The 26896-nt window shown below is 34.1% G+C and overlaps 1 protein-coding gene across 1 annotated transcript in view; it reads right to left on the bottom strand.

The window, feature by feature from the left end:
- Nucleotides 1-26896, bottom strand: part of PIK3C2G (phosphatidylinositol-4-phosphate 3-kinase catalytic subunit type 2 gamma) — a 376626-nt gene that overhangs the window by 261159 nt on the left and 88571 nt on the right. The window contains 4 exon segments of the mRNA XM_079141521.1: nucleotides 3104-3235; nucleotides 9731-9853; nucleotides 17683-17878; nucleotides 21037-21070. Coding sequence (XP_078997647.1) covers nucleotides 3104-3235; nucleotides 9731-9853; nucleotides 17683-17878; nucleotides 21037-21070 — 485 coding nt within the window.

The following is a 26896-nucleotide window of genomic DNA, read 5'->3' as shown; positions in this document are numbered from 1 at the left end:
CTGGTATTCTAGACTCTAGAACTGAACAACCAGAGGACCTGAGGACATGATGTTATAAAATTCTTGTGGATGCTTAATAGGATTCATGCCTAAGAGTAGGCCCCTGGCAAGGCCTAAACAGGAGCCCTTTAGTGTGGGGAGGTCTTCCCAGTGTGTTCATGAGTAGGGCGAGGCACCTAAAAGTAGGAATGGATTCAAATTAAGGTAGTAAAGCCTGTGGAGAGAAATCAGATCTACAGTTTTGTTTTGTTTTGTTTTGTTTTTGTTTTTGAGTAGCCTGTTGATTTATAGGAAGACTTCAAATCTGTCTTTATTATAGAGGATTTGAACTGAGTTCTAAGGGTCTACCTTGGACCAGGAGAAAGGACAAAGAGAAATTAAAAAAGGACAATCTTTTTTGTTATTTAATTTTGAAGATATATCTGAAAAGATTAGCTACAGTAGGGTTAGGCAATTGTCTAAGGAATGAAATCGTTTGGGATTAAGAATTACTTTGGGCCTTTTTTGAAATTCTGCAAAGAATTACTAATTTCCCCAGGCTTTAACTTACCTTGGGAACCTTGAAAATATTGATGCTCAGACAAAACATGACCAATTAAGTTAGAACTTTTGCAGAGTTGAACTTTAGATTTATTTCATAATTTCCCCAGGAAATTCTATTGTTTAATAAGGGTGAAGAATCTCTGGGTTGAAGTAGTTTATCAAAATTTAGAAATGCTAAGTAACTATCATATTATTTGTTGTGAATTTAATTTGGAATTGAGCTCATCAAAACTGTTGAGTTGAGGATAACACTTTCATTCTGCAGTGTGGAGACACTGTGAATGTACATAGAGTGAAAGTCTTATCTGCAAAAGAAGAGATTAAAATTTTGCTCGTTAATTGTTCCTTTGAACTGGAGATATTTTTCTTCATAGAACTGAAGATGAGTTTGCATGTTTGAAAATGTAGAAGTTAAATTTTTATTTTTAGACATTATTGATGCAGCCATGAGTGATACATCTGAGTTTAATCACTATTGATTCTTTGGAAACTCACTTCTGGAAACCACAAAGAGACAGGAAGCCTTTAGGAAGCATATTTTTCCAGTTATATGCATGTCAGAAAAAATAATGATGTAAGTGCTTATTACAACTCCACATGGCTAGCTAAGGGCAATTCAAACTATAATAAAAGATCCAATGTTTATGAGCAAGGGTCATTCTGTGAACGGAAATGAAATTAAGACACTAATTTGCTGTGGTCTGGAAATATCTGCATCAAATAAGTTGGATCAGAATCTCTGTAAACTGTAAGTGAGCAAATTAGGAGTCAATGGTTCTCCCCAATTCCTGCCATGATAGATTTCTTACAAATATCTCAAAAATATCTGTATTTCTTTAATTGTTTAGCTCAGTAGAGAAGTAGATGTTCTTTTTGATGACATACAGTCTTTTGGAAATATATTTACAAATTGCTTATTGAAGTACTTTATGAAGTAAGCTGTTTTTTTTTCTGATATGTCATCATCCCCACTTTTGTTACATTTCCTTACAAAATTATTTCCTAAGATCAGTCCCAGAGAGCATCCCTCATACAAACTCACCTTCCCTGACCCCTCACCTATGGAAAGTTTGCCATTAGAAAGTGATATGACAAAAAAAAAAAAAAATAAAATTTGCACTTTTACTATCATAGTCATCCAAAACAAGCTTTGACAATTTATTTTAAAGAAAAATTTCCAACTTATTATATATTTAAAATTTATTGGTCAGTATTGCACAATGGGAGAGGATAAAATGGATATAACTTTTTTTCACTAAATAGAAATATTATTCTAGAAAAATGCTAGATCTTAAAAATACTATAGTTGAAATCTTAAGGAAATTACTCATGAGAGGGAAGGACACCTGTATAGATGCTCCTAGTGAGAAAGTAATGAAAATTGAAATCAGATTTTTGAAATGTCTGGTAACAGCAGTAGATATTTCTTGTAAGGCTAAACTGTTTCTTGTAGACTTTTACAATGATATTTTATTCTAAATCACCTATAGGGATTGATTTTTTTTTTCCAATTCAATTCAGGAAATAAACCTATATTGATTGCCTATCTATATGAGGCATTATGTTAGATCACAGATATTATAGAGATAAATACATTCCCCATCCTCAAGGAACTTACATGTGGAAATGGGCTAAAGCAGGAAAATAAATAATAGAGCAAGACACACACACACACGTACATACACACACACACACACATTCAAACCAGAATGAAACCAATGAAGAAAATTTAAAAGATTTATCACAGTTGCTTTGATGATAATTTATCTTCATTGACTAGGTTTGGTAACTAAAAAATGATAAAGAATTTTCTTAATATTTCTATATTAAATATTTTTAAAACACCGAGGGCAGAAACATACTTTATAATGATATTAACATAACAATATAGATTTTAATTTTATGAAGATTCTGAATTTTACCATTTTCAGCAAGTATTGCAGTGTAAAAACAAGTCAGTTTTTGAAATGTTTCTCAGTTACGATCATTCATTGGCTTTCTAAAATATTCTAAATATTAATTATTCCCAAGATGTATGGCTAAATTGACAGTAAATTTTGCAATAGCCATTAGTTCTGACAGAATATTTGAATCCATAGTTGGCTTACTTTTTTGGAAAATCACACTAAAGTTCCCAAATATTGCTTCTTGGCAAAAAGAAAGGTCAGTAACCAGTTACATAGTATAGTTTTCCTTTAGTCAGAATTTCACAAGTTAAATTTTTTCTAAATGACAATATTAATCCAAGTCATTTTGAATTACTATTTCCAGAGAAATTGGCTTCTCAGAGAAGAAAAAGCAATTGAGATTGCTCATGCTAATACCTTTTCATGGTAAGTGACCTGGCTGACAGGCTGAGCATGAGGCCTGCTTCTAAAGCCTTTTCTATAGTTTTGCTTTTCAGTTCTGCTTTCAATAGTCATGATTTGTACTGAGCTACCTCATTTCAGAATAAAATGTTCTCTTGATTTTTCTCATTATGCCATATACTGCAAAATATTTAGTTCCAAGAAGGTTTTATTGAAATGGGAGCTTTATTAGTCACAAATGATATACTTACTCTTTTGGAAACAATGGAAGACAGGTCCAGGCCAGTAAATTTGCATTGTTGGTTGTGCGGTCAGTTCCAAACAGTTTTATAGTAAGCATGGATTCCCTTGGAAGTGATTCTATTTCAAGAGGAAAATTGATCCTGAAAATAAATGAAAGAAGTAACATAAGGTGTCCAATCATAATGATATTTTTGTAAGTATTTTCTTACAATATCATGGTCTGGAACAAAAGTATTTAACTATTTGAATTGAGGTATCCTTTGAAATTTATTGATTTCATAAAATGGAAATTTTATAGACATAGGGTAGTGATTCTTTACTCAATAAATAGTGATTGAACTTATAATTTTGACATGTAGTTGAACTTTTAAAAATCTATAACTTGTGTACTTACCTTTGAGTTATTGGAAGTATGGAGGAAAGGATGACTAAATTTGTCTTAGAGGGTTGGAAAAAGTAGATGACTTGAAAGGATTCTTAAGAGGGAGTTGGGCTATCTATAATGAGATGGAGATTTGGAAAAGAGTATTCCAGGAAGGGAGAGGTGCACAGAAAGGGGCAGGTGTGCATAAAAAGACCAGGTACATCAGAGTTATGATGAGTGACTCGCTGATGAACACAAGAGATGAGGTCAGGTTGGCTGGAGAAGTTGGGAAGGATACAATTAGAAAGACAGGTGGTTGCCAGAATGCTGAAGAACTCTGCATGCCAGGCAAAGAAATTTGAACTTTTCCTTAAAGGCAGAAGGAAATATTTGAAAGAGATTCAGAAGTATAGAGAGTTGTTTTTAATTTTAAATTTGAACTGTCCTTGGTGATGATGAGGCCTAGGAACATGGAGGATGATCACTGAAATGCAATGTGTGTGCAGTTCTTGGATATGTTAAGATCAAGGTGCTCTTAGCTCAGTCCTGGGTGAATTATAGTTAATGGGAAAAAAAAGAAGAAAAGAAAAAAATGACTAAGGATAAACAGAATTGTTAATGGAGAGGAAACGTGAATTTCAGTGTTGAAGCCATCAACATATGTATGGGTGTGTCTGAAAGGTTATACATGATGTATGTTTGGGAGAGATCTTATGTGGGTGGCATTAAGTGGCTGAGAAGAAGAAACTCAGAAAACTAACATCATGGATAGGGAGACAGCAGCCTTTGTGTTCGGGAGTCATCTTGATTGTGCAGAAATGATCAGGTTCTTTAACGGGAGCCTCAACAGAAGCATAGTGTTTAGGAAAGAATATACATGAAGCAAAGAGACAGAAAAATATTTTTCAAGATGCTGAGATAGAGGAATATGTTTACCAGAAGGTGAGATCCTAGAGATAAATGGGAAAATTGGAACAAAGATTGGCAGACAGTGGAAGAGTGAGAGGAATTGAGTCATCAAGAAAGGAAAGACAAAAAGAAAGTACTAGAAGCTTGCCTTAGATGATACTGATTGTTTGAGGTGTCAGGAATGTGAGCAGAATTCACTGGCTTTGTAATTTCTAATTGGACTTTGATGTCAAATTATCTACATAGCAGGTGATTATTAGAGGAGTGACGATAACTAAGTCCTATTGTCCAATCAAAACTTGTTGACAAGGTTTGCCCCTCCCACCACCAGGGCTCAGGTATCTAACATCTTCTCCCACTAGGAGTTGGCTTTCTGACCTGGATACTAGGGAGAAGGCCTTACTCAGTTTTCAAGTGAAACCCTAGTGACACCTTTTTAGGGACATGGGAAAATCATTTCAGCCCAGTGACCATAGCTGACTTTCAGGAAGTGCATAGTTCTCCTTTCAGTATGGTGTTCCCTTAGATAAACAGGCTGGGATTGGGGTGGTAATGCAGCAACCAACAGGAGGAAAGACAGAATGATTGTACAGGTAAAATAGATAACTGACAGCAGGCTGGCAGCATAGTACTGGAATAGGACAGTGAAGAATTAAATGGCAATTCCAGTTTCTAGATTATGAAATAGTAAGAAAATTTTAACTGATAAGAAATGGAAGAAAGAGGAAGTTGCATGGAAATACTGGGTACAATGTGTATAGTTTAGGTCATGATGTCATGGAGTTAATATTAAATTTGAAATGCCAGTATATAAGCTGTGTATGGAGAGGATGAGTTCAAATTTTGGATTTGAACATATAAAATATATGTGTTCAAAAATTAGCCCTATTGATGAATAAGATGACCCTCTTTAAACAATGTATTCATTCAACCTTTCTAAGCTTTATTTTTTCTTATCCATAAAATGAAACAACTATTAAATAACACAATATTTGGTAAATAGTAGATTGTATAACAGTAGTATATTCATTTATCCCATCAGTAATGTAATAGTTTACATTAACATTGTGCATTGAAGAATCACATGTATGAAAAATATATTTTTGTAGACAGATGAGATGAAATTCTAGTGAAAAGTAAGGGAGAGGAATAAAGGAAAGACTATAGTGAAGAAAATATTCTATTTTTAAAGACTGGAAAATTTAGAGTTATTAAAATATTAAAGTGTTTATGTCTAAAACTGTCCTTTTTTATATACTTTCATACTTATAATATTTATTATAGGTAAAGTGGACATATTTCTTAGCTTAAAATGTTCTGAAATGCAACATAAAATGTTGATGATACCATGGAAAGCATAGTGATTTCTTGGATGTTCTTTCTTTAACCTATAATTGACTTTCCATTAGATTTTCATATTTCTGTGGAAGAATAGAAGTTGCAATTTCACTTTATTCCTATTCTCATCTAGAATGTTCTTTTTCCCCCATTAGATTGAGCTTCTTCATGTGTAACATCACTTGTTAGTGAGCTTTTCATATTGACAGTGACCAAAATTAGATAAGTTACAGTTGATAGTTACTGCCAGTATCAATTCTTTCATTTTTATTAATAAAGATAAATTATTCTATGGAAAGAATACATGCTTTCTAAATAGTTATTTATTCACTTTTGAATATGTATGAATTTTAAAAGCCAGAATAATTTCACATGCAATGGAAACCTTTTTTTAAAACTTCTGCTGTTCATTAAAAATCAAAGGAAACGAATCTTTTGTCTATACAAAAAGGCATGAAAAATACTTTATGAGACAATTCAGTAAGAGGAGTCAGATTTCTTCTATTTACCCAGGGAACAGACACCAGAATATCTCAAGTTTTAACTGCATTTTTACCTTACTGTACCATTTAAAAATGAGTAGTCACTAAAACTCTTTTTATAATTTTTCTTATATATGATATCATTTTCCTAAAATGCAGAGTGAGTTTTTAATAGTAAAAATGGAGGAGATCTAAAGTTTCATTGTTTAGAACTCTCCTATTAATACAGGTATAAAATAGAAACATCAGACTAAACAAACCCCTGACTACTGCAAGGAATTTGACTTTTGGCTGAGTGAAATGGGACAGGATGCCATTTGGGATTTTTAAAAACAAGAATGGCATGGGCTGACTTACATTTTAAAGAGATTGCTTTAGCTGTGGTGTGAGAAGAGCTATAAAGGCTAAAGAGGAGTTGGAGGTCGTCAGATGACCCTTGTGGACACACATGGGAGACTTGATGGTAGCCTAGACCAGTGGTAACTGGGAGGAATGTGGATATATTTTGAGAAGGTAGCCAGTAGGATATCCTGGACATGGGGTCAGAGAGAGAAAATTCAAGCTAAAATTTTTGACCTTAACAATGAAAATGAAACCTGATTATCTAAAGCAGCCATTTATGAGTAGAACAGTTTAGAAAGTAAGACTAGCAATTTTGTTTTAGACACATTGAGTGAGTAAGTTGGAGTTTGTGACTGATGCCTGGGTTGGTGATATAGATTGTATAGTTGTTGGCATGATATTTAAAGGATGCGACTGTAAGAAAAAAACTAAGGGAGTAAGAACATATACAACAGAGAAGAGCAAAGGGCCAAGATCATGATCAGTCGGAGAGAAGAAAAGGAAGTGGAGAAGGAATGACCTGTGAAGTAGGAGTGAGCCAAGTGGAGTGAATTTCAAGACGGAGTATGAGATCCACAGCGCCAGATTTCTCTGGGAGGCCATGATAAGGATGGAGGAACAAGCATTGCTAACTCTGATGGGCGATTTTAGTGAAGCAGAAGTGAGAAAAGCCTGATTAAAGCAGATTTTAAAACAGAGGGAAGAAACTGAAGAAAGTGAAAACCTTAGAAGATTTCGCTATAAAGCAGAGGAAGAAAAGGGTATGACTGCTGGCAGGACAATGGGAGGAGGTTGAGATTTCTTTTGGTTTTGTTTTTAACTGAAAATGTGAGCACTACTCATGCACTGTAAACACTCTTCCCAAGGTTTCACTTGTAAGAAACAATATGTGAGATACCAGCTCAGGAGTGAGAGTGGGTTTGAATGCCAGTTTTGCCATTTACTAGTTGTGGGCCTTGGGACAAGTTCATTAAGTTTCATAAACATCAATTTTATGGTCTGTAAAATGGGAATGACAATACTTGCTTCATATTTTTGTTGTAAAATTGAGACTAGATAATATAATCTGAGGGTGTATTGTGGTGAATAGGACATAAAAGGTGACCAAAATCTATGTCAAGACCTACTAAACCACATAGTTTTGTCCTTAAATTTACAATCTAGCAATGAAATGTACTTTAAATTATAGTGAAATAAGCACCTGTTGGGGAAGTATATAAAGAATGCTATAGACACCTAGCAAAACAGTGAGTAAATATGTTGAATGGAAATGAAGTGAAAAATAATTTCAGGATGAAATAACTAACTCTATTGGGGAATAAAAGAATCTCTCATAGGAAAAATAACACTCGAACAGTTTTAATAAAAGAAAAATATATCCATACAGATGTTTTTCAAAATGATTTTTAATTTATTTTGATACTTTTGTCCATGAAATTGACTTTAGAATTATATTTTTCTCTTGAATTGTCTATATGACATCATAAATCTGAGTTGAAAATGAATCTGATCTTTGGAAATAACCAGGAAAAATTTTTAGTTAAGTCACATGAATAATTTTAGTGATTGAGCTGGTTAATAACACATTTTAAGAAGTTATGTTACTAAAAATGTATTAATTTGCCTAGTAACATTCAGTGGACTTTTACTTTATCTTCTGTGGCTTTAGCTGCTGGGGACTGAATAAAATTTAAAAAAGAAACATCTTTGCATCAGTTGGCAGAAGCAAATAAAAATGTGAACTAACAAGTCCAATAAGTACCATCAGAGAGAAATTCAGAATTCCAACCAAGCAACAAAAGCAAAGATGGACAATTTTATATACTGCTATAAGAAAGGTTAATAGAGGAAGTGGAAGATAATTAGGTGTTCCCAAGGTAGGCAAGTGGCAGTACTGTATCCTGATACATGGAGGACTTCTGACAGAGATGTGACTTCTCAGTTCCTGCTAAGGTAGGCAGATCAGATGCAGGTAGTGGCTAGTTGCTGGAGCAGGGGGTGGGGCTGATTCTTGGAATCAAGGTACAGAGGGTAGGTAGGGCCCAAAGCACTGAGGGCCTTGTGCTTTATACTACATGATTGTACTTTACCTTAAAAGAATTGGAAAACCACTGAAGAATTTCACAAGCAAAACTGCTTCTATTCAAGAGAAAGGGGTGTTGTAATTGAAAGTTTGGTCTTTGGCCAAAATAATTTAAAAAGTTAAAAGAAGAGATAGAGGTTGTAAGAGTCCCAGAACAAAGAAGATTTGGTTGAGGATGTAAGGGCCATACTACCTGAGAACTGAAGGTCTCACACCATGTTTCAGGGCACAGTCTCCACTGAAAGGTGGTGATGCCAGAGCTGCTATCTAACACCATCCTCTGACTCCTAGACATTCTGACATATATTTTTTATGGGAAAGTATAATTCTAGGAGTCAGGTCCTCTTCCAAGAAAGACAGACCTTTTGAAAGAGCTGAAGGAGAATGGGCTGGGGGATTTTCTTCTGTTTGAGATGAGAATATTGATCTCAGTGAAGCAGCAGAGATTACAGAAAAATGATGGAAAGAGAGTAAAGCAGTGGGATACTGTCATAGGAGAGGCAAGAAGAGCAGCAGTAACCTTGGAAATGCCTGAGATGAGGCCTATGGGCCCCTGAAATTCTGAATAAGAGATGGGGAGGAGGAGCTACCTACTGAGGAGGAAGAAGGCAAGGGAAGCTTGGAGGAGGTACTTCACCCTTTTGACATAATAAGAACTACTCATCTTAACTTATACATGAAGTTGCACAATACATAGATGTTAACTTGATTACTTAAGCAAATATGCAATTGGTTTGTGAGAGAAAATGGAGATTATATTTTAGGGAATTCTTCTTATATGTGGATTTTCTCCAGCCCTGACTCAAATATCCCTACTATCCAGTGTGTGAATGATTAATAACTCCTCTCCTTTTTCTAATTTCCCTTTTTTTCTCAATTCAATAATGTAGATTGGACACTTCTCTAGGTTTTAAATGGACTTTTAATCTGTTGAATTACCAGTCAGTTATCTATGAGCACTAGAGTATTTATTACGCCACTGAATCACATCAACGGGCAACATCTATTTTTTTTTTCAAATCACTCCCTTTGCTAAAAAAAAGAAAAAAAAAAAAAAAAAGGGAAATGTTGACTTTTATTAGATAAATGATCCAGCTAGGATAAAGATTGAACTTACGTTTCATTCCAGTTGACCAAGAAAAAAAACAATTTTTTGACTGGAATATTTCTGTAGTTTCTCACTTGGCACAGCTTCTTTCCAGCATATGTAAGCCAGCAGGAGAAAGAAAATGCTTTATAGCTAAAAAGAAGCAACATTGATTCAATAAGCTGAATGCTTTAAAGGAAATAGCTTTCTAAATGGGTCAATTATTTTTATAGTCAAAAGTCAAATGATAAAGTGATGTTTGCTTGTAAAAAGTGTGCTTTACAGGTTACTTCAAGAATTTATGTTGAGTTTATTAGCAAGATTGCAGAATAAGAACCCCAAGTCCCTCCTTTCCCTTTCCCCATCCACAGACACACCAATTCAACAATACACTCATCAATTCCCTTTGTCGGAAATCCAGAAACCAGTGAAGAGGCTCCTATATTCAAGGTGAGGGCATAAACAGCCACATCAAAACTGGTAGGAAAATTCATGCCACTCACTTGCCAGAGTATCTCCCCTGGCAACGAGGGGTATCATGGAGGAAATTCCCAACTCCTGGCTTAGCCCTGGGGACCAAAATAGAAGACTCAAACTTATATCTAACACCAGACATTATAGGGGCAAGAGCATTCAAGGGACTGGTTTCTGTCTTGCTGGCATCTCATTGTTGGCAGGAAAGGGTACCAGCCGTTTGGGGACTGCTGATGGCTAAGACAGTGGTTTGAACTAGCACATGTTCAACAACATGTCTACCCCAACTCAGCACAGAAGGAATAGGAAAAATTCCCAACTCTCAGATTGTCCCTCAGGAAGGAGAATCCTTCCATTCATAAACGTTTAAAATCACAAATTTGAATTTACAATTCATTTATATTTTCTTAATGATTCTATCTTAAACTGCAGGAAGTAGATGAGATCTGTATTATATAGGCTATTTGAAATCTGTTTAGATTTGCTTTACTATTTAGTTTTTGGTCATTTAATATAAATGTTCCATGTATGCTTGAGAAGAAATTGCATTCCTAAATTATTTCCTGTAGGGTACAATACATATTTATTGGATCAAGCTTGTTAGTTGTAATGACTCATTCTTGGGATTTTTCCCAATATATCTCAATCTATCAGTTCCCAAGAGAGGAATATTGATATAACCCACTATTACAGTAGCTCTGTAACCTTTCCTTGCATTTCTGTCAACTGTTTTACTTTGTTACATCTTGCTGGTGAACTGAATATTTCCTACTATTTAGTGACTTTGTATTTAATAATGCTTTTTGATTCAGAGTCCATTATGTTAATCTACATACCAACGTTTGGTTGGTGTGTGCACAGTATTTATATTAAGAGAGATTACATATGTCTCCCACACATTTCTTAACATGGTAATGTGATGAGCCAAGTTTATAAATGAATCTTTAGCAATATGAGTGAAAGATGAAATTCTACACATATGCCTTTTGATGGCAAAGGATATATGACAAGGAGTCTGTAAATGTCATTTAAGTCTTCTCCATAAAGAGAACATTCTCTTGGAGAGAATGTGTGTTAGTTTGTTCATGTGCTCACAATCTCTCATAATTAAAAGTGTCAGGTCATTTTTGCATGAATATACTTTATTACATAATATGCATTACTATACACATTAGACACTTAACCATAATTATTTTGGTATTCTATTTTTTGTAACATAGTATTATACTTTATGTGTGGTTTAAGGGATTTTAAAAAATAATTTTCACTGACTTTTTAATATAACATCTTTCATACAATGTGATTCTGCCTTATTAATTATTACTCCTAATAATTTTTACCATTGCCAACCAACCTCTTTTCCACTGTCAATAATTGCTGTGAACTCAATTTTATAGATGCTGGCCCCCAGGTCCTCAAGTGCTAAGTTTGTATCTCTACTATAATATTTTCTTTGCTCTTGGAGTGTCTCCTTCCTTTACAGTCACCACATCTTCAATTGATATTCCTGTCCTCAGCAATAACAAGATGCAGCCTAAGTATTGTTGCTTTCCAGGCCCCAGGTAGCCATCTTACAATCCAAGGCTGACTTGTTCCTCTATTCAAGGGATTTTATTTATATTCTTTTAACAAGTCTTTACTCAGCATCTATAATATAATGGGAAATGTTTTGGAGACTAAAGGTCATAAAATACAGTCCTGCTCACAAATGTGCCTTGGCACCTTTGTAAAAGGTGATTTAGGAAAAATAACTAACAATATGCAATTATTGAGATAATAATTATGATGCAATATATACATAAAAAGATGTTTATGTTCTCATGGAGTAAGATAAAATCACTTTCAATCATAAAGAGGATAAAGTTAAAGAAGAATTTCTTTCCTATATCATGAGAGAATTAGGTTAAATATAAATGTATTCTTAATCACTATAATGAAATTATGGAAAAACTGTTCAATCTACTTATGCTAAATAAGATACATTCTCATTTATCTTTGCTAACTTGCATGGAGCCTTCGCTGACAGCAGTCATGCAGTAGATCATAATGCAGTTTCAAATCTATCAACTGTTTTATTTTGGAGTTCTGAACTTTAATAAATTAATTTCAACCCCTGCCATTAAATCTAGTCTTAATGACTAAAGTCAGAGAGGAAGTTGCCACTTTGTTATTTTTTTGTCCTGGCTTGTTAGTACTTATGTTTCTGGAGATATGGCTGACTTAGTTTCTTCTTTGTTGCCTCTGTCCAGTGTGGTAGCCAACCTTCAGAATTGTCTCTAATGATTCCTCCTCCTGGTATTCAAAACCTGGTGTCATCACTTCTCACAGTACCAAGATGGCAGATGTGATGGTGCCAAGATGAGGTTTCAGAAGATGGCCTTTTCTCTTTCTGTGCCCCCTGGCTCATGAATTCTCTCATTCCTGCTGGATCATTTGCTCTAGGTTATAAACAATTGCTATGTCTTGAGGACACTCAGAGACAACTCATTGGAAAGAATCCAAGCTCCCAAACCTACATATCCTGAGGAACTGAGGAGTGCCAACATCCAACTGAGTGATCTTGGAAGTGGGTTTTTCTGCCCCAATGAGGCTTGAGATGACTGTGACCTCAGTGGACAGTTTGCAACTCATAAGCTCTTGAGCCAGGCCCTTCCACCTAAGTTGCTTCCCAGGTTCTTGACTCTCAAAATGTCAGCTAGTCAGTGCTTATTGGACTATGCTGCTAAAAAGTGCTGTAAATATTCTCTTTCTTTTTTCTTTATTTAGCTTTCAATTTTTTATAGATTGCATTTTGATTCACTGTACACAAATGGGGTACACCATTTTGTTTCTATGGTTCTACACAGTGTAGATTCATATCATTCGTGTAATCATACGTGTACATAGGGTAATGATATCTTTCTCATTTCACCATTTTTCATACCCTCCTCCCTCTCGTTTCCTTCTACATATTCTGAAGTTCCCCCATTATTCTCTCATCCCCACCCCCACCCCCATTATATATCATTCTCCACTTATCAGGGAAAACATTCAGCCTTTGATTTTTTGGGCTTGGCTTATTTCACTTAGCATGATATTTTCCAATTCCATCCATTTATGTGCAAATGCCATAATGTTATTCTTCTTTATGGCTGAATAGTATTCCATTGTGTATATATACAACAGTTTCTTTATCCATTCATGTGTTGAAGGGCATCTAGGTTGGTTCCACAATCTAGCTATTGTGAACTGAGCTGCTATAAACGTTGATGTGGCTGTGTTACTGTAGTTTGCTGATTTTAGTCCTTTGGTATAAACTGAGGAGTGGGATAACTTGGGTCGAAAGGTAGGTCCATTCCAAGTTTTCTTAGAATTCTCCATACTGCTTTCCAGAGTGGCTGCACCAATTTGCAACTCCACCAGCATTGTAAAAGTGTGCCTTTTCCCACACATCCATGCCAACATCTATTATTGTTTGTGTTCTTGATAATAGCCATTCTAATTGAAGTAAGATGAAATATTAGAGTTGTTTTAATTTGCATTTCTCTAATTACTAGAGATGTTGACACTTTTTCATATATTTATTAATTGCCTGTGTGTCTTCTTCTGTAAAGTGTCTGGCCAGTTCCTAGGGCCATTTATTGACCGGATTCTTTGTATTTTTGTTGTAAGGTTTTTTGTAAGTTCTTTATAAAGTTTAGAGATAAGTGCTCTATCTGAAGTGCATGTGGAAAAGATTTTCTACCATTTATTTTTATTGTAAACAAATGGGATACATGTTGTTTCTCTGTTTGTACATGGAGTCAAGACATACCATTTGTGTAATCATAAATTTACATAGGGTAATGTTTGATTCATTCTGTTATTTTTCCATCCCCCCCAACCCTCCCACACCTCTTTTCCCTCTATACAGTCCCTCCTTCCTCCATTCTAGCCCCCCCCCCATTATGTGTCATCATCCACTTATCAGCAAGATAATTATTCCTTTGGTGTTTGAGATTGGCTTATCTCACTTAGCATGATATTCTCCAATTTCATCCATTTGTCTGCAAATGCCATAATTTTATCATTCTTTATGGCTGAGTAATATTCCATTATATATATATGCCACAGTTTCTTTACCATTCATCAATTGAAGGACATCTAGGTTGGTTCCACAATCTGGTGAATTGAGCATCAATGAACATTGATGTGGCTGTATCTCTGTAGTATGCTGATTTTAAGTCCTTTGGGTATAGGCCAAGGAGTGGGATAGCTGGGTCAAATGGTGGTTCCATTCCAAGCTTTCTGAGGAATCTCCATACTGCTTTCCAGAGTGGGTGCACTAATTTGCAACCCCACCACCAATGTATGAGTGTACCTTTTTCCCCACATCCTCACCAACACCTATTGTTGATTGTGTTCTTGATAATCGCCATTCTAATTGGGGTGAGATGAAATCTTAGGGTAGTTTTGATTTGCATTTCTCTTATTACTAGAGATGTTGAACATTTTTTCATATATCTGTTGATTGCTTGTACATCTTCTTCTGTGAAGTGCCTGTTCATTTCCTTAGCCCATTTGTTGATTGGATTATTTGTATTCTTGGTGTAGAGTTTTTTGAGTTCTTTATATATTCTGGAAATTAGCACTCTATCTGAAGTATGAGTGGCAAAGATTTTCTCCCACTCTGTAGGCTCTCTCTTCACATTACTAATAGTTTCCTTTGCTGAGAGAAATCTTTTTAGTTTGAATCTATGCCAGTTGTTGATTCTTGCTTTTATTTCTTGTGCTATGGGAGTCCTGTTAAGGAAGTTTGATCCTAAGCTAACAAGTTGAAGGTTTGGACCTACTTTTTCTTCTATAAGATGCAGGGTCTCTGGTCTGATTCCAAGGTCCTTGATCCATTGTGAGTTGAGTTTTGTGCAGGGTGAGAGATAGGGGTTTAATTTCATTCTGTTGCATATGGATTTCCAGTTTTCCCAGCACCATTTGTTGAAGAGGCTATCTTTTCTCCATTGCATATTTTTGGCCCCTTTGTCTAGTATGAGAAAATTGTATTTATTTGGGTTTGTGTCCATGTCCTCTATTCTGTACCATCTACCTGTCTATTTTGGTACCAATACCATGCCATTTTTGTTAATATTGCTTTGTAATAGAATTGAAGATCTGGTATTGCCATACCCCCTGCTTCACTCTTTCTACTGAGGATTGCTTTAGCTATTCTGGGTTTCTTATTCTTCCAGATGAATTTCATAATTGCTTGCTCTATTTCTGTAAGGTACATCATTGGGATTTTAATTGGAATTGCATTGAATTCCACTGTTGGTAGTATGGCCATTTTGACAATATTAATTCTGCCTATCCAAGAACATGGGAAATCTTTCCATCTTCTAAGGTTTTCTTTAATTTTTTTAGTGTTCTGTAGTTCTCAGTGTAGTGTAGAGGTCTTTCACCTCTTTTGTGAGATCGATTCCCAAGTATTTTATTTTTTTTTTTTCGAGGCTATTGTGAATGGGGTAGTTTTCCTAATTTCTCTTTCTGAAGATTCATCACTTATGAATAGAAATGCATATTGATTTTATATGGTGAGAGATAGAAGTTTAATTTGATTTTACTGCATATGGATTTCCAGTTTTCCCAGCACCATTTGTTGAACAGGTTATCTTTTCTCCATTGTATGTTTTTGGCTCCTTTGTCTAGTATGAGGTGACTTGTATTTATGTGGTTTTGTCTCTGTGTCTTCTGTTTTGTATCATTGGTTTGCCTGTCTATTTTATTGCCAATACCATGCTGTTTTTGTCATTCTTGCTCTGTAGTATAGTTTAAGGACTGGTATTGTGATACCTCCTGTTCTACTTTTTCTCTTCAGGGTTGTTTTGGCTATTTGAGGTCTCTTGTTCTTCCAGATAAAGATCATGATTGCTTTCTCTATTTCTATGAGGAATGTCATTGGGATTTTAATTGGAATTGCATTGAATCTGTATAGTGCCTTTGGTAGAATGGCCATTTTGACAATGTCAATTCTGCCTATCCAAGAACATGGGAGATCTTTCCATCTTTGAAGGTTTTCTTCAATGTCTTTCTTTAATGTTCTTTAGTTTTCATTGTAGAGGTCTTTCACCTCTTTTGTTAGATTAATTCCCAAGTATTTTATTTTATTTTTTTGAGGCTACTGTGAATGGAGTGGTTTTCCTAATTTCTCTTTCAGAGGATTCATCACTTATGAATAGAAATGCATTAGATTTACACATATTGATTTTATATCCTGCTACTTTGCTGAAATTTATTAGTTCTAGAGGTTTTCTAGTGGAATTTTTTGGATCTTCAAAATATAGGATTTCTGTATGTAGTCTAATGTCAAGAAAGATGAGAATTTGATAGATTGATTATATTTATATAAATACACAATGTTTTAAATTTGCAGATGCATTTGATGTTTATATCCATATGTGCATATTTATATACTATATATACTTATATTACATTTATTCATATCTATTTATATAAGTATATACACTCAGTGCTTGTTCTATACATATAGCTTTATCTTCATTTATTTAGAGATTTTCCATGTGAATTAAAATTAAGGAATATATTTTGGTGGTTAGAAAATTATAAGAAATACTTTGTTAGAGTAGCAATTTATAATATTATATATCAGCTCTTTAGAATTCATCAAATTAAGAAAGAGAAAAATGCATAAATGTTCCATTCCATGAATTTGAAAGAAATGTGTGTATGTGTAGGTTTTTATGTACATAGGTAAGATTTCTTCTTAAGTTGACTCTGTAAGTACATTTCATTTACTAGCAAAAAATACATGTCAAGCAAAAATTATTCATCTTTACTAAATTATTCCTTTTAGTTTTTATTTGAGACACTGAATGCATTAGGTATAATATATTCGCTAACAAATTACTATTCTCATATCAACTTTAATTTAATCAGTATTCTCCTAAATATGTAGTCCATAAGAAATTTAAATTTATTAAGCTATATTACTCTAATTGTTTTAAGAGAATACTATATCATATACTATACTTAAAATCCAGAGTTATTTATGCATAATTGTGGTTCATTTTTATTGCAATTTGAGTAATCCTTGGCTAATTCTCACTATATCAAAGTATTAATCTCACAAAATATCTACCACTCAACAACTTGATGGGAATCAAAGTGCTTTCTTTTTCTGTTTATAAACTCTCTCTCTTAATTAACATAAGTCATTTAAATCCAAATACTATAAAAATAATTTTATGGTGGCCACCTAATAGGATGAGTGTTTTCTATTTCCATAATGATTATTGATGACAGCAATTCTTTTTAATATGGAGGAGACTGGAAGAAGAGGAGGAATAAATGACCAGAGAGAATCGGAACTTTTAAAAAGTTCTTTTAGCAATAAGAACAAGTTTATGGCAATTAATTTCTAAATTTGTATGAAATATTTGCTCGTGCAAGTGAGAACAAGACAAGTTATGCTCTAATTAGAAGCTGTGTAAAAACTAATTACCCTTTTTGTGGGAAAACTTGCCACCACCACTCACCTGCCCCCCCAGGCCTCAGGAATGTTATGCACTGCATAGACAGTGAAGCTGAGATGGGAATGGAGCCCAGGATTTACTCTGTAAATGCTTCCAGGTGCATTTACAGGCTGAAAATCTGCATAAAAGCTGTGACAATAGGCATCAATTAGCTGGTAGATGGACGTGGACAGTTCAGTTGTCACTCTCTCTATAAAGCCTAGGGGAGAAAGGTAAAGATTAGGACTTCTGTGAGGGTCGTATTTATCATAAGCCATTAATTATGACTTTGAAAATTCTTATAATAAAGTTTAAGTAAAATTTAATTAAAATGACCTTTTACCAATGGAAGCCAATTAGCCATCTGTGTCTCTGAATGCAGTCTGGCTTAGTCACTAGTAGTTTAACTATCAATACTCTTTCATACTTTCAGTACCAGAAATTTTGCAAACACGGCCTTCTAGTCACCAAGTGGAGATTCTTTTATTATTAACTTGGCATTCTGATCAACTATAATTTGTAATAATTTTTGTTTCAACTTATGGTTATTTAGAATTATTTTCAGACAAGGAATATGTAACATGGCTTATTAATATTTTACACAAATGCTATCTAGAGAATTAATCATAACAAATTTGATTATGCTATGATGTTTATCATTAACTAGCACTACAGTGTGCTGATATAAAAAAAGAATGATAACAGTACATGACTGGGATTTGAAACAAAATTAAAATGAAGGATTTGTGATGCTTACTAAATCTCTTCAAAATCAAAGCCTTTTTTGAATTTTGCCATTAGATATTTAAGACATGTACTAATTATTACTAAAAGAGATTTGTCAAGAATAAAGAAAAATGAGTAGGTGAATGGGCTGAGAGTTTCCCCCTGGCAGCTGAGGCGATGCAGAGAGAACAAGTTAGTAGGCATGCCGTTGGAAATGATGCTCATTAGAAATGATCTGCTGTAATAGGATTCCAAAATATGCTGGACCAAGTCACTTGGCACAGTTGTTTATTTAAACACATTGGACTTCCTTGTAAGTTGTTTCTGAAACATGTTGCTCTTTGGTTTCTAGTTGCTTTGAAAAAAACAATGGAACAAAGAGCTAGCTTTTCCTTTAATGGTCAACCATGCTCTTGTGCTGGGCATGTGATGTAGTACTTGAGGAAAGAAGCCAGCTTCAGCATGAACTTCTTCCACATCCTGCCCCTCGGGGCTCTGTCCATGATTAAACATTCTTTGTTGTTCAACACGTGATATTATTCACTTAGTTATTCATAATTTTGTACAAAGTTTATAAGATAGACAAATTTTACTTATTTACTACATTTCTTAAATTGTGCCCGTTGTTGAAACAGCCTGGGATGGGAGGAACTAGCAAAGTGAAAAAAACAAAAAAAAACAAAAAAACCTCTAATTAAATTGCTTTGAGAAATCATCAGCAGCAATTAATGAAGCAGAAGAGTAAAGCAGCATAAAGACAGTATTAAAAGAGGTCTCATCAATCTCTTGAGGTTAATCAACAGGGATTTTCCTGAACCATAGGAGGTAGAGAATTAAAAATATATGGAAATATCTTTTCTCTCAGTCCCCAAATTGTAAAGAAGCAGGAAACACAAACTTCAGGTCAATAATTCCCAATCTTGTGCAAACTTGCCAATGATTATGTATTTAAAAAAAATCATAGAGTTGGAAAATCATAGAGTTGGGTTAGAAATATTATTAATTCAAGTCCTAGCACATACTTTGGGAACCTTAATCATTTATAATTATTCAAATTATATTGTGTGTGTGTGTGTGTGTGTGTGTGTGTGTGTGTGTGTGTGTAGAAAGTCTGTTCTTATTTGCTTCCTCCAGGTTGTTTAAAAGATGTGTGCATATGCATGGCATTACTTTCCAGAGCTCTGAATGAAGAACATATTTTAAATAATATCATCAAAATGTATTAAGGACACAAGCCCTGGGTTTGGTGGAGAAATATGGTGAAATAATGCGTATCACACTTGAGTTATACCTGGAAAAGAATTATAGCACTGTGAAATAAAGAAGCAATGACAATTTATATGCAATTAAATATAGTAATTAGAATCTGTCGTAATTTATCATAGGAGATAAGTCTCCATACACATTCCTGTACACTTTTGTGGAATCTCATATTCAATCCTCTGAGGAATACGAGGGGGAAGAAAACTCATTATTGCATTCCTAGCATAAAAGAAGTGGGGCCAGTTCCATATTGACCTTCCTCCAGCTTGTCCATTCCACTCACAACCCCTTAGATTCTGTGCTGATAATATTGTGAGGAGGTTGTTCATCCTGTCTATTCCTCCATGGTGGTCTGGAATTTTATAAATAACTAGAACAGTGGTCTTTCCAGTCACTCAGGTTTTTTCTCCATGCCCTCTGTTGGTCCATTATCTTCTGTGAGGGAGGTGGGGGAGTTCCTCAAATATAATTGACTGTCTTCTTTTAAATATGGGAGTTAGAATAGAGAGGACATCCTTCTGTACACAACTATTTACTGAAAAGAGTAAGGATGCGGAAGCAACTAGAGTTATCTCTGCATCCAAAGTTACTAACTGAATATCTGTGAGTCAGTCTCTTTGAAGATGCATGCAGTGATCCTGTGCCAAAAACCATCTATGCCTGTGCAAACAAGACCAGCCTTGACCACACCCTGCAATGAAGTATTATCTTATGTTTTATGTATATTAGGACAACCAAGGATCAAAGAGTTAAGAAATCTCTTGGATCACAGAGTTAAGAAATGACAGAGTTGAGATGAGAAACTAGTTCTGCCTGATTTGAAAGTTGGACCCTGCTCTATATCACATGATCTCACATCCACCATTTTCTCTAGAAAAAGTCCTCTTGTAGCTTCCAATAAAATAGGCCCAGAACCTTTGTGAATTCTGGTTATTCCAGAACCTAATCCTTTTATCTAGTCTTTCAAAAAGAGATGGAATTTAATTTTGAAACTAGTGACTTGTAGATTTGCAATTTTCTAATCTTTTTTTACATCAGAGTATAATGAATAGTAAAAGTTTGCAGTGTCTTGACATGGCTATAAGGATGTTTTTAATATTTCTTTACTTTTTATAGATCTCTTTTCTCCTTTTATTAAAATATATCAGAATGAAAGTTAAAATAATGTGGATTTTTATTGCCTTAAAGAATTATCACTTCCATCAGTGAAAGGGTTTTAGTAAAGTATTTTTTCCCCTCACAAAGTATTTCACATTTGTGGGCATATATTACTACAGTATTTGGATTAAACTTTGAAAAAAATTATTTGGAGTTCTATAACTAAGTTTTTTCTTTCCTTCTTTCTTTCTTTCTTTCTTTTTAAAACATGTGAGTGTATGTAAGTCTTACCTTTTGCTAAAGTCTGTGAATTTTGATGAAAACTCTGAAAAAAAGGTACAAAACATACTTGTTATTCAGACAACAAATTCACAAAGTAAGCAAGCCTGTAATGTCCAAAATCTAAATGACAAAATTTCTCTGAAATGAGAAAAAGATAAAATATTTCTTGGTATCATATATCCATGTTGCTTACTAAAGAGAGACTCTAAATTGTATGAAGAAAGCAAGGTTTCTGAATACTGTAATAAAAATGTGGGTTATTTGATTTTTTAAAAATTACTAGAACAGCTCAGCTTTTTCATTATTATTAGAATAGTTCTGCAGATATTGTTTAGGTTCAATCTCCCTTTCATGACAATAACTAATATTTTACACAATGCATTTCCAATTCTACTTAGTGTTGTCTTAGCATTAGCAGTTATTCAGAGCAAGCTTTGATTAGCACCAAAAAGAGGGCTGGATTGAAGTAGATCAAGTTCTGAAGAGTCACTGTGTAGTTTCATTTCTTTCTTTCTTTTTAGGGGTTTAATAAAAAAAAAAAAAAAAAAAACAGCTAAAAAACACTAGAGAAAAACAATACATCTTGAATCATATCTTAAAAATTTAACAATCTAATGTTTCACTTTTGGTTATTTTCATTGTTATTTATGCTCATTTTCATTGTTATTCATGTTCATTTCCATTAGCATTATGACATATTTATTTATTTATTTATACTTGAATTACTTAGGATTAGGATTTTCTGGTTCTAACTTTATTATCATGAAAATTATATAGGGTTATTAATAGATTCACTAAAATTAAAGTTTCAGTTCAAAATAAAATTCAATTTTCTGATCAGATTAATTTTTTGACACAGGACTTTTAAAAATTTAAAAAGTGTATATACATATGGTCTCACTATGTTTCCCAGGCTGACCTTGAACTCCTGAGCTCCTCTCTCAGTCTCTTGAGTAGCGGGGACTACAAGCATGTGCCACCATGCCCAGCCCTAAACATTTTTGAGTAAAAATTTTGAAGTTTGTTTTAAAGGAAATTCAATTAATTAAAAAACAGATATAGAAACTTGGAATGAACCTACCATTTGACCCAGCTATCCCACTCCTCTGCCTATACCCAAAGGACTTAAAATCAGCATACTACAGAGATACAGCCACATCAATGTTCATAGCGGCTCAATTCACAATAGGCAGACTATGGAACCAACCTCGATGCCCTTCAGTTGATGAACGGATAAAGAAACTGTGGTATATATATATATATATATATATATATATATATATATATATACACAATGGAATATTACTCAGCTATAAAGAATAATAAAATTATGGCATTTGCAGGCAAATGGGTGAAATTGGAGAATATCATGTTAAGTGAGATAAGCCAATCTCAAAAATCCAAAAGAGGAATGATAAGTGGATGATGACACTTAATGGGGGGTAGGAGGGGGACAAAAATGGAGGAAGGAGGGACTGTATAGAGGGAAAAGAGAGGTGGGAGGGGTGGGGGGGAAGGAAAAAAAATAACGGAATGAATCAAACATCATTATTCTATGTAAATATATGAATATGCAAATGGTATGCTGTTACTCCATGTACAAACTGAAATAACATGTATCCCATACAATAAAAATAAATTAAAAAAAAGATATAGAACTTGCTATAGTATTTCTTTAAAGAGGAAACATTTCTATCATCTAAAAATATAATTAAATTTTTATAAAACTTTTCACTTAAAAGCATCATTCATATGAACCTTTTCAAGCTTTTCTGTTAGGTAAAATATTTCATCTGCATATAGCATCAACCACTGATCTTAACAACTACATGTAAGATCTTCATTGCATCCACATGGGTGAGACTATTAAAGATGTTAACCTGGCTTAACTAGAATCCAATTTATTTAAAAATACAGACTTACATTATAAAATCACCATGACATCCACCTACACCACAATGTGAAAGAACATATTTTTCATTTTTGTGGTTCATTTTTGTGTGAGTAGTTAATGGAAATATATTAGGTGAAATTCTGGAATATTATTTGAAGGACAGAAATTTGTTTCCAGAGCTAAGTGGGAATGTGGAATACAGCATAAATGCATTTATGACATAATTCTTCAAGTTGGCAAAGCTTGCATTTAATAAAGACCTAATTACTTCCCTGTAAAGCAGGAAATAGTCTCTTGCAAGTTGACCAAAACTACAGCCAAGAAAAAAGAAAACTTCTCAAATTTCAGAGTTTGTTGGCAGTAGACCTGGATTTCTCAGTATTTCTTTAATCTTAGGTTTGTGGTGGGAGGATAGTTTGAATTGTTTTGGCATTGTTAACTAAAGTCGGTTACTGCACAAATTCTGCAAAATGTACTTAATATTTGTGCCAACATTCTTAAATAGGTGGACTCACAATTAAGATAGAATGGAAAAAATAGAAGGACAAAAAGTATGACTGCAGATGATATAGAATAAATGAACTTTTAAATTCTGCTAAAAACAAATAGGTTCTATTTTGGGTGGCAGTGGTTATTGAATTACCTATTTTGACCACTGACATATATTAAATAAAACTCTTTTCTTCATTTCTATGCATGAAAATCATTTCAAGTCTTATAAAAATATGACAAAATTTTTATATAATGAGTTAAGCTGCACAGAAAAATATGCAAGATTTAGTGGTCCTACATACATAGGATTATGAAATGTGAATGTGAGCTCTTATAACGTGAACATTATAATTGTGCATGGCTTTCATAGGAAGTAATCAGTTTCTATATGAAGTCTTCTATTGGCTTCAGATATACTGAAAGTTTGATATTTCTGGGAAAATTTTCATTTTTATTATTTTAAGGAGTTTCAGAAAATATTTTGAAGATGCTGTTTTTATACCTAGAATAACAACATTGTTTAAAGTGCTCCTTCCTAAAATTATGTATTTGTCATTGTTTGATCTGTTACTTGTTTCTACTGATTCGCCAAGTACTGGACATTTGAATTGGAAAGGGTCAATAGTCTTAACTGAAGGGAAGACACATGTCCACATTCCCACATCTGGTCCCCTCCTATGGCAAAGGTTCATATTTGTCATAAGGCTGTGAGATGATGTAACATGTCTGTGGGAACTGTAGCCTTCATGTGGACCTCATGAGGAAGATTCTCAAAAGCTGCCATGAGTACTCTCCCTACTACCTCCAGAAATAATAATGACTCTCAGTAAAGCAGCACACTCATCTGGGCCCTTTATTGATTACTGTATTCACAAGAATCCTGCAAATTCTGTTTTTCTGGATTAAGGACCTCGGAATCAGACCAGAGACCCTGCAGATTATAGAAGAAAAAGTAGGTCCAGATCTTCAACATGTCGGCTTAGGACCAGACTTCCTTAACAGGACTCCCATAGCACAAGAAATAAAAGCAAGAATCAATAACTGGGATAGATTCAAACTAAAAAGCTTTCTCTCAGCAAAGGAAACTATCAGCAATGCGAAGAAAGAGCCTACAGAGTGGGAGAATATCTTTGCCAATCATACTTCAGATAGAGCACTAATCTCCAGAATCTATAAAGAACTCAAAAAACTCTACTCCAAGAATTCAAATAATCCAGTCGACAAATGGGCTAAGGAAATGAATGGACACTTCACAGAAGAAGATCTACAAGCAATCAACAAACATATGGAAAAATGTTCAACATCTCTAGTAATAAGAGAAATGCAAATCAAAACCACCCTAAGATTCCATCTCACCCCAATTAGAATGGCAATTATCAAGAATACGAGGAACAACAGGTGTTGGCGAGGATGTGGGGAAAAAGGTACACTCATACATTACTGGTGGGACTGCAAATTAGTGCAGCCACTCTGGAAAGCAGTGTGGAGATTCCTTAGAAAACTTGGAATGGACCCTCCATTTGACCCAGCTATCCCACTCCTTGGCCTATACCCAAAGGACTTAAAATCAGCATACTACAGAGATACAGCCACATCAATGTTCATAGCTGCTCAATTCACAGTAGCCAGACTGTGGAACCAACCTAGATGCCCTTCAATTGATGAGTGGATAAAGAAGCTGTGGTGTATATATACAATGGAATATTACTCAGCCATAAAGAATGATAAAATTATGGCATTTGCAGGCAAATGGATGAAATTGGAGAATATCATGCTAAGTGAGATAAGCCAATCTCAAAAAGCCAAAGGAAGAATGATATCGCTAATAAGTGGATGATGACACATAATGGGGGGAGGGAAGGGTTAGTGTTAGGGTTAGAGTTAGGGTTAGGGAGGGGGGGCAAGTATGGAGGAAGGAAGCTCTGTATAGAGGGAAAAGAGGGGTGGGAGGGGTGGGGGGAAGGGAAAAATAACAGAATGAATCAAACAACATTACTCTATGTAAATTTATGATTACACAAATGGTATGCCTTTACGCCATGTATAGAGAAACAACATGTATCCCATTTGTTTAAAATAAAATAAAATTAAAAAAAAAAGAAATAAGGAAAACTGAAACTCAGAAATGCATTTAGCTTTCCAAAGTACAGTAAGCTAGAAATGGGTAGATCTTGAATTCAAACCATGTCTGCATTATCCTAAGTTCACTGTATCTTATTATTAGCTCTAGGTGCTTATACTGTCTGCAAAATGTTATAATCTACAAGAAACTAATTGCTTATTGAAAGTTAGTTATCACTACCTTGGTAATATGACCTACCTTTATTTATTAGAAGGCTCTTCATTAGTGTCAAATAATTTCCACATTTTTAAGTTAATCAAAACATTTATTTTCAAAACATACTGGTGATATGCTTTTCAAGACTATGATAAAATTTTTTTACTCTAACACAAAATAGAAAAATATGATCAGCTTAAATGTGATCACATCAGATTTCTTATCTTGTTTTCAATTATCATAGACCATAGATCTTAATATCTACACATGAAGACCATTTGGAGACTGTGTAATTATTTCATTTACTTTTATAATTTTTGGAAGGTTAAAGAGTAGGTGTTTATCCATGAAGGAACACTTATGGAAACAAACCAAATATGTCTTAGACATTGAATTTTGAAATTTATTGATAATATTAAGATTTGATTTCATTAATGCTCTGTGCTTTCAGTTTTTACTCAATGTTTATCTTTGATGTATTTAGTGATGTGTCTCTATGGCTCCCCAGAATCATCACAGTCACTGTTCAGATAATATAAATAATTTATTCAATTTCTATGTTTGTTTTCAATGTCCAATTACATAAAACAAGTCCTGATTAAAAGAAGATATAGACAAACATTAAGAAATTACTGGATGTTCACAGTCATTTCCCTATTTTAGACGATAAACAGTAAGCACAATGATTTAAACATTTGGTGAAAATATAATTACATACAGATTAAGTCAACCATTTGGAAATTTTGAGGCTGACATATTTAAAGAAAGTATAATGTGTTTCTTTCATGCAGGTAAGGAAGGTAAGCATTCTCAAGAAGTGTCACCTATGTTAAGAATGTGTATGCAGGCCTGTGTCCAAATCTCTGTTTTGCCATGTCTGAGTCCCCTGTACAGAAGCAGTATGAGCATCAGATTTTGATAATTAAATAAACATTAAAATGTCAAGTTCATGCCATTGCTGAAGACTATTTGAAATAAAAATTAAATGATTAATGTATATGGTGAAATTATTTTATATATTGAAATGCACTATCAAGTATAAGTTACTCTCTGAGATTTGTTATGTTGGTCAATCTCCTTCAGAAAATATTAAATGGAAAACTCCAAAAATTTATCTTTTAAATTATTCATCATTCTGAGTACAGCAAAGAAATCTCTCTGTCCACTCTTTCCCAACCAGGATTCGAAGGGTTCCTTTTTCCAGT

The sequence above is a fragment of the Sciurus vulgaris genome (assembly GCF_902686455.1).
Source record: "Sciurus vulgaris genome assembly, chromosome: 5".
NCBI classification, from domain to species: Eukaryota; Metazoa; Chordata; class Mammalia; order Rodentia; family Sciuridae; genus Sciurus; species Sciurus vulgaris.
The sequence above is the reverse complement of the archived record's forward strand: the minus strand, read 5'-3'. Positions and strand labels throughout refer to the sequence as shown.